Source organism: Etheostoma cragini, chromosome 12 (genome assembly GCF_013103735.1).
Source record: "Etheostoma cragini isolate CJK2018 chromosome 12, CSU_Ecrag_1.0, whole genome shotgun sequence".
In the NCBI taxonomy this organism is placed as follows: Eukaryota; Metazoa; Chordata; class Actinopteri; order Perciformes; family Percidae; genus Etheostoma; species Etheostoma cragini.
In genome coordinates, this window is record NC_048418.1 from 12,038,608 (window position 1) to 12,054,101 (window position 15,494).

At 40.9% G+C, this 15,494-nt stretch overlaps 1 protein-coding gene across 4 annotated transcripts in view; it reads right to left on the reverse strand.

The window, feature by feature from the left end:
* Positions 1-14,191, reverse strand: part of cacnb2b (calcium channel, voltage-dependent, beta 2b) — a 32,544-nt gene extending 18,353 nt beyond the window's left edge. Inside the window, exon 1 of one of the 4 annotated variants that reach the window (XM_034886706.1) lies at positions 13,574-14,173. In XM_034886706.1, coding sequence (XP_034742597.1) covers positions 13,574-13,621 — 48 coding nt within the window. In that variant the 5' untranslated portion in view covers positions 13,622-14,173. Of the gene's footprint in view, positions 1-6,551; positions 7,018-13,573 lie in introns of those variants that run through there. The other 3 variants (XM_034886705.1, XM_034886707.1, XM_034886708.1) reach the window with 3 other exon arrangements.
* Between the last annotated feature and the right edge of the window lie 1,303 nt (positions 14,192-15,494).

The following is a 15,494-nucleotide window of genomic DNA, read 5'->3' on the forward strand; positions in this document are numbered from 1 at the left end:
ACAGCTCTTTCTGCATGCGCCAACCGAGTACATTAGGAAAGGAGTGTCTGATTGGGGAGATGGACTCCGTCCCTAGACTGAAGTAATCAGTGGCCTGGAGCACTGCGATTCTGAGGAGAAACGTAACTCTGGACTGGGTCTTAAAGAAATGCTGAGATGGGGCTAATGTTCCCATTTCAAGCAATGTACAACATATGTCAGGTTAACATGACAAAAAGGGGTTACGTTATACACTGCCTCACAGTCAAGAGAAAGCATACATTATAAAAAATATTGCAATGTTGCTATTTATTATTAATACTCTTTCATCTGTACAGGGAGATGAACCAGCAACACTCCAGTTCCCAACCCAACTACCTTCAGACTGTGCCACTGCCACCCCCTTTGACATCAACAATGAAATAAATGCAATTAAAATCCATTTTCAATTGCCTACTGCATTATAAAAGTGCAAAATTGAACCAGAAAAAACAAATATGCTTAAACTGCTATTTGTCTGGTTGGCTAACAGCTGGTTGTTCTTCCGTCACTATAAGGCTAAGCCCCAATCTTATCCATAGATCTCAACAATCAGTTTGGTGATTAAAATGTTATTATGAAAAGGAACAATGGCCAAAACCATAAATAATAAGACAAATGTTTTAGAAATTTGTTTGGTTTAATAAAGCCCTTCACTGGCATTATTTTAAGGCATTTAATGTAAACTAGAAAGGTCGTCAAATCTATTTATAGAGAGCTTTAAAAGCAAACCAGGATTTCTGCCAAAGTGCTATACAACAAACAAAAAATAATTGAGCAAAAGGATTATCACAAAGCATACATACTCAAACATATGCATAAATACATAGTGCACACATAAATACATACAGTGTACACACATACACACGCATACAGACATTCAGGCATGTAAATGTAGAATGCACATCATGTCAAGAATTATTGCAGGGGGAGGCAAGGGACGAAAGTGGGTCTTAAGACACCTTTTAAAAGAGTCACAAGATTTAGCTGTTCTTATCAGAGAGTGTTGGTGCAGCTTCTGAGAAAGCCCAGTCTTCAAAAGGTTTTCATTGAGATCGTGGGATGGTTTACAACCTTTGATCTATAGATCTGAGGGGCCTAGCTGTGTTGTATGGTGATCTGAGATATAGCCGGGGTGAGACCATGCAGGACTTTAAACACAAAGAAAGATATTGGAAGGAATTTGATGGCTATTTGATAGGAATCCTTGATTTGAAAGGAATTTGATGCCTATAAGCCCTCCAGGCTTTTTTTGGTTTCTTTCTTGCAGCACTGTCCGTCACTAAATACTACATTCCTTATGCACATTTACTCTAAAAATATGTGGAAACCTTTACATGGCAACCATCTAGTATAATTTGCCACCTAAGCATAAACCCCACTGATGCAAAACCTGTCTCACTTTGTAACTTGTATGCTGTATTGGGTCAGTACCACAACACTAAAATCCACAACGTCCTCATACTGTAAAAGGCGCTAACAGGGAAATCATTGGGAGATCCACCGAGGAGCTACTGAAGTGGCAGTTAGACCTTGTGAAGAGAATGTCCATATGATTAAGTCAACATCACTGCTACCGTACATTTCACAGTTTAAATGTAAGCATCAAAGTACGAAATGTAAGCATCAAATGGCCCATATGAAAGCAGCAGTGGTGAGAGAGTAGCTCCACGTTGACCGAGAGAGAAGGGTTCATGTTGAGATGAAAGGTAAGTGGCAAACTACAGTGTGTGTGTGTGTGTGTGTGTGTGTGTGTGTGTGTGTGTGTGTGTGTGTGTGTGTGTGTAATCTTGCCACTCGCTACGACACTTATCTATCTCTCATTTGCAGCTATGAAAAGACAACTAGGGTTTGGTGTTTCCACACCTCGACAAAGCAGCTCCAGTTTGAGCAGCAGATCGGTGGTTCCTTCAGCTGTGTAGCAGCTGTGTGCCTCATTAACATAAGGTGAAGTGACAACTTAGTGAGCGACAGTGAGCTCCAGAGCTTGGTGGTTGATTGTGTGCGGAAACCCCATGACTGAGGCACCATCCACTGCCCAGCCAAAGGGTTCATCATGCAGTACTTCATGGTTAACTTTGGTGAATCTCATCTAGTGAGGGGGCTGCCCAGTGTACATGCAGGTGCATTCAAATGTTCATAAGAATTAAAAAAATGACACATGTAGAATCATATTTGTCTGAAACCGCGATGGAAATAATTACAGCAGTATGATGGAAACAATCGAGAAACCAAGCAACAAGCTCAGCTGTTGACTTGGTCAAAACTGCAGATCTAACAATACAGGAAATCTGCAAAACAGTGATAGTTACTTTATTCAACATATTGACATGCCATATTTAAAACTTTGGGACATGCGCATCATGTCTCTCTCATCTGTCTGGTCAGAGGCTGCACAAGTCAATCGTGGGTCAGTTGCTGCTCCCAAGGGTAAAATTCTGCATATATCCCTCCAGGGATGTACAGATAACAGATTAAGGCCTTCTCTGAAAATACAGTCCTCAAAAAATTGCCTTCGCAGCAATTCCATTTCATTCCAATCCCATTCGCTACTCTAGTGGAAAGCAGAGCAGCTTGTGCTTTGATCAAGCGTAAAGGATTTTTCATGACAGAAGATCAAAACTGAAACATGTTCCCTCATTTCTTGGGATATTCTAGTTGATTTGCGGAAACATTTGTAGCTTTTAAATGAATAAGCTTTGATAAGACCTTTCTGGTGAGCTTCAGTGGATAGAGTTGTGTCTCCAAAACCAATAAAAACACAGCCTGCATCCAAAGCACCGTTTACTACAGTTCATTGTTGCATGCAGGGCAGGTCACTGATCTAGTTGTGACTAATTTCCTGTCGTCCCTCCAATGAGCTGCTGGCACTTAGCCCGGGGTTCACAAATTCCCAATTTTCGCCAATAAATATGTTCTTTTATTGTCTCTTTCTGCTGCAGAAGAACAATGAAATGTTATCAGATAACAACAATCCTCTTGCAATTTAGCTGCTGCTCGTTTTCTCTGATGTGTTATTCCGTATACTGTGATGATTTCTTCGCTACTCTCTCTTTTCTTCATTAACATGCAGTGTGTGTTCAGTTTTCTCCAAGCCCCGTCTAATCAGCTGCTCTGCATCATCTGTCTGAAGGAGACTGGCTCCATGCCCTCTGCCTGATGCTACCATAGAGCAGATATGGCCTGGCTGGCACCGCCACCTTTACTTTGGCACAAGTCTCTGTCTGCGGAGTTAAAGGCTGCATCACGGCCCTTTAGGTCTCCAATTATAGATCAAGAATGGCAGTGGATCTGTGGGGCACTAAAACTAATTTATGTTTATTGGCTACAGTATGTTAATATAGGTTTGATCATTATTCCTGATGTCTCCAGTTTGTGGTTAAAAAATGAAAGAGAAGGGAAAAGTTGAAAAGTGGAAACTACAAATAAGTAAGTCCGCTATGCTTAGTTACTGTTGTTAGGCCTGTCAAGTATTTCCGTCTACCATAGAGACAGAGCGTGTTTAAGTCCCGCCCACGCCGGAAGGGGAAAACAATTCATTGCTCTCCATTGACTATGTATTGCATGAAGCTACCTTCTTGTTAATTCTGTCTGCTAGCAAACAACAGAAAAATGCAGACAGGCTGCTGTGTGGTGGGATGCAATAACAACACGTTGAAAAACCCAGAACTTATTTTTTATAAGCTGCGAACCAAAACAACTAAGCTTTTAGGAAGAAAAAAAGTAAATACTGGCAATAAAAGATGAGAGGCAGCATCATGAAGAATGGGCAAACTGTGGGATTAAGCTAACTATATTTCTGTAAATTAAGCAAAAGCATTTTTGAGGTTATGCAATTTATAGGTATATTTGTTATAGTGGAATTTTGATTGTCCACATTTCACTATAACACAAGTTGCGTACTGCCTATTATTTTTGCAAGTGCCTCCGCATGCTAAAACATAGCTAACCTTAGCTTACGAACAGCTAACTGGTCCTCTCTGGTAGAGAATGGTTTGACATGCTTAAATCTAATCAAAAATCTTTAGCTAGCTAGCTAAGGGCATTTTGTTAGCTTGCAATTAACATTGGTTTGCATTCTGTAATCCACTTATTACACTTGTTTTAATGTTCTATCCAGTCTCTTATAAACAGATTATTAGTTTGACTACTGCCCCATGCACACCACTGTTTAACTCCAAAGTTTTTAGCAGGGTTCCATTTTGATTAATTATGTTCAGTGTTTGCAATCAGATCTTACCCTTAAGGTAAAAGTAATGATATAAGAGCAACATGATTTTATAACATAATATACGATTTTAATATAATTCAAATCATTTAGCCAAGGACTAAAGTACTCATGCAAAGCATGTACTAATGTGGGGAGAATCTGAACATTTGAAGGGACATCATTGAGACAAAAATGATTCGCCTTAAAGAAAATCACAGAACCAAAAAATCATTCCAGGGGGAAAAACTAGGCTTATTTGGCTCCTCTCTCTCTGGGTCATGATTGTCTCTGAATAAGGAGATTAAGATAGCATGCGTCAATCCAGGATTAAGAGCCAGAGAGACGAATGCAACCTCCTCATAGACAGCCAACACTGCTGCTTGGACTGCATGTGCTCAAACTCTCTGACAGTTATCACACAGCGATCAAATAGCTGCATTAATAGTATCTATGCATCTTAATTCCTGGCCTGCTTGGCTCCTGTAATGGATATTTCATCTGTAGTAGGCAAAGCTCTCTGCTCATTTGCATTGCACAGCGTTATCATGAATACTGTTGGCATCAGAAGGGGTGTGTGTGTTTGGGGATTATTAAAAAAAAAACATCTGCCAATCATTCCTGTTGTGATCATTTTTCACTTGTTGCACTGAGGCAATTATTGAACAACCACTAACAGACTGTCACTCTTGGTATGGAAAATATTGAGCACATTTTTGGCATCTTAAACACAAAAAAGATAGATACATAAAGATTAAAACAATACTATCGACAACACGGAAACCCTCTTTATCCCAAAAGGAACGGGTCTACCCAGTATTCTTCACCTTACTGCTTCACTTCCTGCCTGGATGGAGAGCAGGTCTCTGGACGTCACGCCCAGCCACAGCTACTAAGAGGCTTTTTCTATTCTAAGTAACAAGCAGTGGGCCAGCACAAACCTGCACTGTAATGCAGGACAGTAGGCCATCCAGAGACTGAGGTTTCCTCAAGCTCCACTTTGTGTCCCTGGTGTTTATCACTTTGTGTCCCTGGTGGGTTATCACTTGACTCTGTCTCTGACGTGTTGTCATTACATTCGAGTTGCAGAGCTGAGGATCCGTTTCAATAAATACCCTGAGATCTTTGAAAAACACAGAATGATGTGCAACGATAACTGTTGTTCTGAAAGTGTTTCAAGAATCCTTAAAACTGGCATTAATTGATTTTCTGGACACTTATAAACCCCACATTGACATATCATAACCTTTTAGTTGCTATGGCAAACATTTTGGAAAGCAGTTGATTATTTACACATCCATCAGATATGGAGGAAATTATGCACTTATTATTTCAAATTAAAACATAAATAATGGCAAGTAACTTTCATACAGACAAATTATAAAACTGATGACAAAACGTTTTAATTTTGGTTCATGCTGTTTAAATTAAGTAAGGTCCTATAATGTGTAACTTGTGGCTATCATATTTGGATTAACAAATATGAATTGTAAAAATAAAAAAAGGGTTTTTATCGTGTAGCAGACAGAGAATTTCTTCATTCAGATGGCTAGAAGAGTATTTAAGGATTGTGGATGAACCTTCAGAACAGCAGTAAGTGTGGTTAACCAACCCTCTGGGTTTTTCAAAGACTGACAGCTGGGTACTTCACTCTGTGACATGAATGTGGTGCTCACGCATGAGAAGGGGTACAAGCTCACTAAAACAGATCACCTTTCTCTTTGCATGTTACTTCAATATTGTACTTTAATCCTAAGTAAAATATGTTTTTTTCAGGCAAACGATGAGCATGTTGTAAGTCACTGGAACACTGGTTTGCATGGTTTGCTCAGGTAAGTCAGGAAGTCATACAGAATGTGCATTGATGGCTTGTACAGCACGAGGAGGAGGACAGTTACTGCACCTGCTGCTGATGTACAGTTTAAAACTTGTATGACATGTGGGATGAAAACATGTCCAGTTTCAATTCCAAAACAACAAAGTTCACATCAAGTCAAAGAGCAAGAAAGAAGAGGGCAAGAATAGAGATTTAATCCATTTGACCTCCACAGGCCATTGGTTATGCAACTCTCTCTGAAGCCCAGGTTTTCAACTAGACACATGCATGTGCATATGCATCTATATCTGCCGTTGTAACTGTTTTAGTCAGTTCAGTGATGTGTAAAGGCCTCACACAAGGATTAACACCCAGTGTCACAGATGGTGCATTCTCCTCCGCACTCTCTCTCTCTCTCTCTCTCTTTCTTTCTCTCTCTCTCTCTCTCTCTCTCTCTCTCTCTCTCTCTCTCTTACACACACACAAACATGAAAATCACCACAATTGTACCTTTTTCTTGGGTGGCATGGTGGCTAACGCGGTCCACTGTGTTATCCCCCCGGTTGTAACCACCAGATCAGATTATCGTTCAACCGGCTCCAATAAATGAGACATTATTCCATGAGACCGAGTTTACCTCTGAAACAGGTGGATGTATCCGCGGATGCCGTTAAATGCAGCAACAACACCGTTCTTTAAGCGCAGTTTTGCGCGCAATGGTGAAATGTTTCCGAAGAAACCGCGACACGCTGGACACCGCCAGAGACACGGATGAGTAGAGTGAGGGGTTTCACTCAAGTCTGTGTTGTGAGTTGGGTGTAGTTACCCTAGCTGAGTCCTAGTGGTATTAAAGGCTTATTTCTCGGTGCGGCATCTGTTGCCTGTCCAAACCGTCCGCACTAGCTGTCCATGCGCAAAGTGAGGTGTGTCTCACTTATGTTGTTGATCAGAGTTGTCTCCCTCCGCTGTGTGATGCCTGATTAGTGTGTGTGCATCCAAATATACAAATATTTGTGCTGGCTGCACAAATAGAGTATTATAAGGGCCTGGCTCTAAAATTAAAAAATGAGAATATAAAGTGAACACGACAGAATTATTTAGTGCATTCATTACATCATACTACCACAAACAGACCGACTACTCATCATCTCGAGAGCGCAACAGTGATTATTTTGCCATATCATGTCACTAGTCTGTATCCTCGACGTTCCACTTCTGGGATTGCTCCGTTTGCAAACGGAAATTCCGCCGGACTTCACTCCTTTATGAACAGATTTTATGTCCGCTGCCTTGGACTTCCTTTGAGTTGGTATTGTAAACTCTGGTCAATTTATTAAAACTACAGTTAACATTTTCTTAAATCTCTGCAAGGTAAATCCAGACAGCTAGCTATGTCCAATTTGAATTTTCTCTTGACAAAAATAACTTTTGAACGTACACACGTTCCACCAAAACAAGTTCCTTCCCGAGGCTATACAGTACAGTAACAGAGTACAAAGTACTCTGTTACTGTACTTAAGTAGATTTTTCAGATATTTTTATTTTACTATCTATTTTTGTGGAGACTTTTTACTTTTACTCCTTACATTTGAACACAAATATCAGTACTTTTTACTCCTCGTTACTTTAGTTTTGTACAAAAGGTGTTCTATCAGGTGTGATTGTGAGTATATGTCGGAGAATAGCTCGGACACGCGCCACGCACTGCCAGCGCTTTTACATTAGGGAGTCTTTAATTAAAATACTTTTATTTATGTATTTCACTGTGGCATTGCTAGGAATATTCTTCCATCACTATTTAGCTGAAAGGTAAGTAACGCTTTTGGTTCATTTGTCACTGTGGCCTGCTACCCAGAAGGCCATGCAGGGGACGCAAGCAGATGGGCAACACGGTGAGGTACCAAAATCTCCAGAGAACGCTTCGGGAGGCAATGGACACAGATGAGGGTTACATAACTAAGAATGGAAAGAAAACATGCAGGGCTGGCGTCACCGGGCGGGCTGTGACAGTGTGGAGCAAGGAGCTGTGACACTCACCTCTGGGTCAATCACACATCTGGAACTACAGTACACACACACAGCTTCACACGCAGCTTCACACACACACGCACACACACCACACACACACACACACACACATCCTTTTTAATATATTTACTGCTCAAGTGGTCATCATCTGTAGAGGTCAGACCACTGTGACAGAGAAAAAGAGATAATTAGGTGAAGGCTTATATGAGAGATTATAAAACTAAACTAACATCTTGATCTGAAGCAAAGCGGCACAAATAGTGGAAGGGCTTTTTTTGTTGCCTTAATGTGAATGTAGCCCCAGAATGAACTTGACTTGAAGAAAGATCTTATTCGTCTGAGTCAGAGACAAACAGAGCCACAAACAGATGTGATTATGTGCACACATGTGCTCTCAAACATACATAAACAAACATCTGTTCCTAACCTTCTTTGTGTGTCCGGCGTGTGTGTGTGTTGTCAATCTGGTGACATAGTGCAGGGCAGGGCTGCCCAGAGAGAGATCAATGGCCAGCCTTCCACTCTGTCCTCCACTGTGTTCACACAGCTAGAAACCACACATCTGCACTCAGCTAAAAAAAAAAATCATTGCATGTTGGACGCAACCAAAACAGCATTTTCATTCAACTGTAAACTACAGTCATTTCCCACTCATTGTTTCGAGCCTAATCACCACCTTCTCTACAGTCAATAATAAATTCCAAAGCAAGACAAGGCTGAGAAAACTGAAAAAGAACTTAACCTGAACTCCTAATATCCACCAACAACAGTTCTCCCCGCTCCGTCCCCTCTCCACTCTTCCCCCTCCCTCCAGCCAGAGAGGCGGTACTCACCCAGGACACATTTTTGTTCTTGAACACTTTTGACATGTCTTGCAGACGGAGATGTCAACGGCCCTAATCCCGAAACACTCTGCATCCCCCCACACACACACATACACACACACACACACCAAGCACACACGCTAACCCACACCAACCCTCACCAGATTTACATCTGCCTGGAGTGTTGCCCTCAAATCACACAAGCTAAACATTATCTAAAACTGACTCTAGAAGGAGGAGGAGTGGGAGTGAGATGAAGAAACAAAGATAACTCCCAAAGTGTCCGTCAGAGGCAGAAATAGGCTAGAACATGCAGAAAAGTTCCTTCAGTCTTTCACCTGAATCCTCCTCTTCTTTTTCTGCTCTACTCAGATCCATAAACCCTGTTTGAATATGCAATCAAACATCTGGCTATGCCCCTCCTCCCTGATGCCGAATGCTGGGGCAAGCAAACCACTATTCCTGCCCTCTTGACATCTGGGAGAGGAGAGATTGAGAAGAGATGGAGGGAGGGAAAGAAGTGGAAAGTGAGGAAGACATGCAGGAATATGGTGATAAATGTGAAAGGGATAGGAGAGCAGAGCGAGGGAGATGGATGGATAGTGAGTATATCAGGATAGGGGAGAGTGAGAGTGGAGGAGGGGGGACAGACGACTGAAGTGGGACAGTAGAGGCTGCAGCGGGCCGACGCAGATTGACAGACAGGTTACTGATCCTTAACATGAGATTATAGACAAAAAAAGAAATATGTTACATTGATTTTGTTGTTGTGAAATACAGAATATAAATGATTATTCATGATTGTGTCAACGTTTATGTCATCTTGCATTTTTGGTTGTAATCTCACTGATGAGCTCCACGACAGTGATTGGTCAGAGAGTGGAATAGAGGAATAGACAGAAGTAGAGATTGATGGTTTTACAGATGAATGTCTCTCTCTCTCTCTCTCTCTCTCTCTCTCTCTCTCTGCCAATCCCAAACTCATACTAGTCTCTCAGCAACTGCAAATGACAGAAAATGTGTTTTTTCAAAGGAGAAGTGAGAGTAGGGATCTATATACCGTCTGAAAGAAAGAAAATAAGAATATTTCCCAAAATGTATAACTATTTCTTTAAGTGTAAAATGTACTCCGATCAACAAACTGCAGTAGTATAGCTTTTATCTAAATCATTACTGGAAATATATCACAACCCGAAGGCCTCTTCTAGTCAGACATTCAAGAATTGAACAGCATCCACATGAAACAATGAAGAAGATAGCACCTATTTTGTTTACTTTACAAGCAATTAATGTAACCCATTTACTCATCTAAACTGCATTTCTAAGAACAGATAAATAGCTGAGGCCAAGCAGTCCTGAAGAGTTTGTTTTGGTCCTACACAGATACTTGTTTGTGATCTACAATCCTATCGCCTCTGGTGAAGTAAGACATAGCAGTGTGAGTCTGGAAACAAGATAATACGGACCCTAGCCTGCAGCGTGTTTAACAAATCCACAGGATTTTGAATCAGCGTTACGATCAATGTCCACCCTAGTGCTGTATGGATCTGTGGTCCTTATAGATTTACTTCAACAGAAGTGGGCTACAGGAGGAATCACAACTACCTATAAAAAATTCAAGAGACGCTGCATTCGGCACAGAAATGAAACCGAGGCCGAAATATGGATGGGAAGATCACAGGGAAGAGTATTTTTATTTGGAGATGATGGCAGTTTCTCCACATGTTTCCTCTCCAGATTTAAGACTCTATACATCTGAGAACAGTTGAATATATATGTCCTTAATCTGATTAAAAAAAAAAAAAACTCACTGTCACTACTAAAAATCAAGTCAAATACTTCCATCGGTGAAGTCATCTGTTTGTGTTAATTTTGAAGCTTCTCCCAACAGTCATTGTCAACAGTCAACATTTAGTGATTATCAACAAACTTCAATCCTACTCAAATTGATGTTCAGGTACACAGCAGGTGAACTCAGGCCAGGTGTCACAGCTGGGACTATGTTTGTGCCGTGCTCAGCAAAACAATGACTTCTCACCATGGTTTGTTTCTTTATTCTTCACATTATGAGGGTCATAGCGAATAACACAAACCACGTGATGAGTTGAAATCCTCCCAAAGTAAAGTGATATGTTGACTTAGTGAAATACCATCACATGAGGCATCTTAAGCAGATTTTTTAACGTTATCCTAAAAACTACCTAATAAAAATCTCCCCATAAAATGATCACTTGGTTCCTTACAAGCCTCTAAAATACAGCATGCCTTTAGACACTGACAGAAACATTTTATTTGTTAAATGTCATCCGTCCCCTTCCCCTCTCTCCACATTTCCTGTCTGCCTCTTGACTAATAGTTTAAGGCCAAACACTCTTTTTGCAACACAAAGTGCTTCATGCAGTACTTTTTAAGGTGCATTTGTTGTCAGCGTCTTTTGGCAGTAGATCTTGAAAGTACAACTGCCTCACATTGCTTCTCTTTATTAAAATAGCCCATTTAGTACGCTAAACAGAAACCATGACAAGCTTAACAACCAACTGTTATTTTAAATATGGAGAGATATTTAAAAAAAAAAAAGTCTGGAGTGCTCAGAAGTTAAAACAAATCATGAAAGTGATCTTTGGAAAGGGAAACACAAATGTTTAAAAGAGAAAAGAGGTCCAAGGCATTGTTCTTGCAAAAAGAATTAGAAGCCTTAATTTAAATGGCTACGCCATGTTGAAATCTAGTCTATTATAAATTGAACTGGGCAGCATTCTGTTTTCTAGGTTTGAGAAAGAAATGTTGTAAAAATGTTCTGATGTTAAAGGTTTTTTTCCCCCTCTTAAGTGCCTTTTTTCTAAGGTTTGAGCAGATTTCTGTAATAGGGATACCTGAGCCCCACCCATCACCCATTGGCTGAGCTGCCCCGACACCGACGTTATGAGAACAGCAGCACCTAAAGCAGAGAATAGTAAGATGTCCTAAGTTCCTTCTTAAAGCCAGACAAGCACTACAGGTAATCCAGCGTTGTTCTCTGCCTGGAGAAAATATGAATTTGAAATGGCACATGGTTTATGCCGGAAAAGTTGAGATCAGTTGTTGTTGTTATCTTTTCTTTGATCAACTTACATTACTTAATATATCAAATCTGTTGATTGGGATGTGTATCACGTCAAAAATGTATCCCAAACCAGTGTTTACCAACCTCCCAACCTTTTTAGAGTGATGTACTCAGACTGTTTCATTTAAATAGTTTTATGAAACACGATGAAAGAAAACTATTCAGTCTTTCCTAAAAAAAAAAAAGCAAAGATTAGAGATTTTTATTATTATTATTATTTATTAATTTTATTTTTGTATTTTGTAATCTAGAAAGTAAATTTGGACCCCAGGTTAGGAACCACTAGGCCAAATTGTGACTTTGGTTGATCCATCTTTTTGGAGTGAAGATAATGGATGAGTAATGTTCTTGGACTACAGGCAGAATAAATTCAATACATTTTATCAACCCAGGGTTTTTAGTTGTACTAAACTATAAGCACACAAAATCAATGAAGCCAAACTGACTGTTGTCACCACATCCCACTTCATGATGTGTCACTGCTTTAATCCGTGTGTGGCTTTTTGATACTGTAGGTTTTTTTCCCTGGCTTTTTGCTGAGGTGGGCACACATTGCATGCAGCAAAACAGTATGTGGTAATCCGCGAGGCTTTGCGCTGACAGCCTATTGAGTGTTGATGGCTGACAGTAAGCCTATTTCATGTAGGAATGTGGCTGCAATAGAGTCCTCTGCAGTCAGCGCCATCACACAATGGACTGAGACTCTATAATATTAGCTGTAACAGGACATCACAGAGGTTGTGTGGACACATGCAAGAAAAGCAACAATGACTATGATGAAGAAGCATGTGATGAAGCAGTAGACAGACGGGCAGAGAGAAGAAGGAGGAGAGGAGGAGGGAGTTAGTGGAAAGTCAAGAAGAAATAGAGAGAAACAGGTGGAGGAGAGGAGTGACTGTCCTTCCTGCTCCTCCCTGTCATTGAGAGGACAGTAAAACCTGGCCTGCAATTAAATAACTGCACCCGTCTGTCCTCTTTTAGACATCTAAGCCAGGACAGATGGTGGGAGCAATACAGCTCTTGCATTTCATGTATTTGAATGTATTCCTCCCTCATTTATTTATCATGTATTTTAAATAACCTTATCTTTAGTTCCACTTCCTTGAAATCAAGCTGTGGAAACCATCCCTCACAGGTTATTGGCTCCTGTGCAATGTTTTCACAAAGTCCTGCTCTGGGATCAATACAGAGAGCTGTTTGACAGTGACGTCTGTCCTGATAAACTGCAGCCTGTCTGAAAACTTATTAAGCACATACTGTCACTGAGAAGTAAAGGAATAACAGGTTGTAAGATTCACACTCAAAGCTGCCACTGCACTGCTTGCGTTAGTGTGCTTACAGACAACAGATGCAAAAGATGACACTAATTGGGAATGAATTATCAGCATTGTTGTAAAAGTATAGAATGATGACTACACACATTATAGTAGCATGTAATTACATACTGTATATATATGCAACACTCTGCCATTGCCCATGTATTACCCCCCCTCTCTCAGTCACAAGACGCCACTGTTGCTATGGGATCAAAAACATGGGGATGGATGCCGCATGTGATAATGAGATGGGTTACTTACATGGGTGGACTGCACTCTCCGCCAGTGTCCCAGCCCACAGCAATACATCAAGACATCCAATTGCGGGAAAGAGGAGGGGACAGGCTGATGGAGCCTCTGGGGCGGGTCGTCTCAGGCCAGGCACACACACAGGACCCTCATTGCACAGGTGAGCCACCTGATCGCCACCTCTTCAGGGAGATCCTAGAAAAAAATCTCTTATGTCAGCAGGTTCTCCCAGGGGAGGATCACTTCTGGGTGGTCCCTCTCATAAGTTATGTCCCCAGATGAGTTCAGGTGATCCGGACTCCAAACATGTCCCAGCACCTTCTAGTCTGTCAGATTTATCCAATCAGGGCTTGCATCACTCCACATCCATCTTGCTTGTATCCCTCTCTATTTCTCCCTTTGTAAGCCCACCCTGGGAATCCAGATTTTCAGTTTCTGTGTGACTCCTCTTTTCTTCCTCCTTAAAAATCCCAGTTCTATAGCTCCTCCTCCAGTATCTCTTACTCCGCCACGCTGCTTCCTTCTATCAAGGGTGCTCTCTCATCAGGAGCATTCCTGCTTACCTGAGTCACTCTTTGCACTCCTGTTGTGACCGTGTATGCACGTGTGTGTGTGTGTATGTGTGTGTGTGCGTGTGTTTCGGCTGCAGCTGAAGCTCACCGCTCTCCCTCTCTCTCTCTGTTGCCATGCTAGAGCAGGTAACATTCGGCTAGCGCAGGAGACACACAGCCTGAATTCAAATGCGCCTCCAGCCTCTCAGATTTACAAAGCCTCCACCCCTCCTTAACAGCAACCCCCCCATCTCCCCTTCTCGATTATCTCTCTATCTGTCATCCCCCCCCCTTTCATTCTCCTCATCTCTGTCCACGTCTGCTCCCTCTCCCTCCACTGTTGCTTCTTTTTGCGTCATTTCTCCCCTCTGCTGCCATACTTTTGCTTGTTTTTCGTGTTACATAGATAGGCACTGTGGAGTAATTCTGCTTCTGCTCAACACGGCATTTCTATCTATAATTGAGTCAAAATCCTCATGACATAAGTGAAGAAAATCTGTGAGATTATTTCCAAAAGAAATCAACTTTTCTAAAAGCATCAGCATGCTAAAATGCTCACAATGACATGGTTTGCATGTAAATGTTTAGCAAAGAAATTATTCGTTCAACTATTCATTTTTGAGAGATTTTACCTGCCAGTGGAAAAGTTAGACAAAAATAAAATAACTGCGATTCATCCTCCAAAATGTCTGTTTGTCTGCGTCAATCTATAGATATATTTCACAGATAGGTGAAAACTTTAACCTGCTGGTAGAGTCTAGACCACATTCTATAATTTACAAAGCTGAGATGTTGAATCAAAAAACCAAATTAGCCTCTGGATGGCAGTAGAGGAAATGTCTTGCATTGTAAACATAGAGATGTAATTTAAACATGAACGTCTGCACAGCATTTCACGGCAACCCATCCAATAGTTATTGAGATATTTTAGTCTGGACCAGAGAGTAAAATAAAACAACCAACCCACAGCACAAAATTGCTTCCACAGGAGTCACACAAAGAGCGTGGCTAGAGATAAACTCTGCAGAAGATTAAAATTGAAATATTTAAACTTTTTAAATACTTTGCCAGGAGTTATGTTGGTGGTAAGTCAAACAAATACAGACATTGCTATGTTGAGCTTGAAAAGATTTGGACTCATAATCTCAGATGTTCTTCAATCCTGGCTATGGCCCTGGCATCTATCTGGATGTTCAAAGAAAAAGGCAGGTTGCTGTATTTCTGTACCATTAATTTTAGAAAGCACTTCAAATAAGTTGATGTATGTGATTAAATAAGTGATTAGCGTCTAAGTAATCCTACTGAACTGGAAGATTAGTTCGACCTGTTTTAATAAAATTAGACTGTACGTACTCAATTTAAAATGTTCGCATCCTGAATAA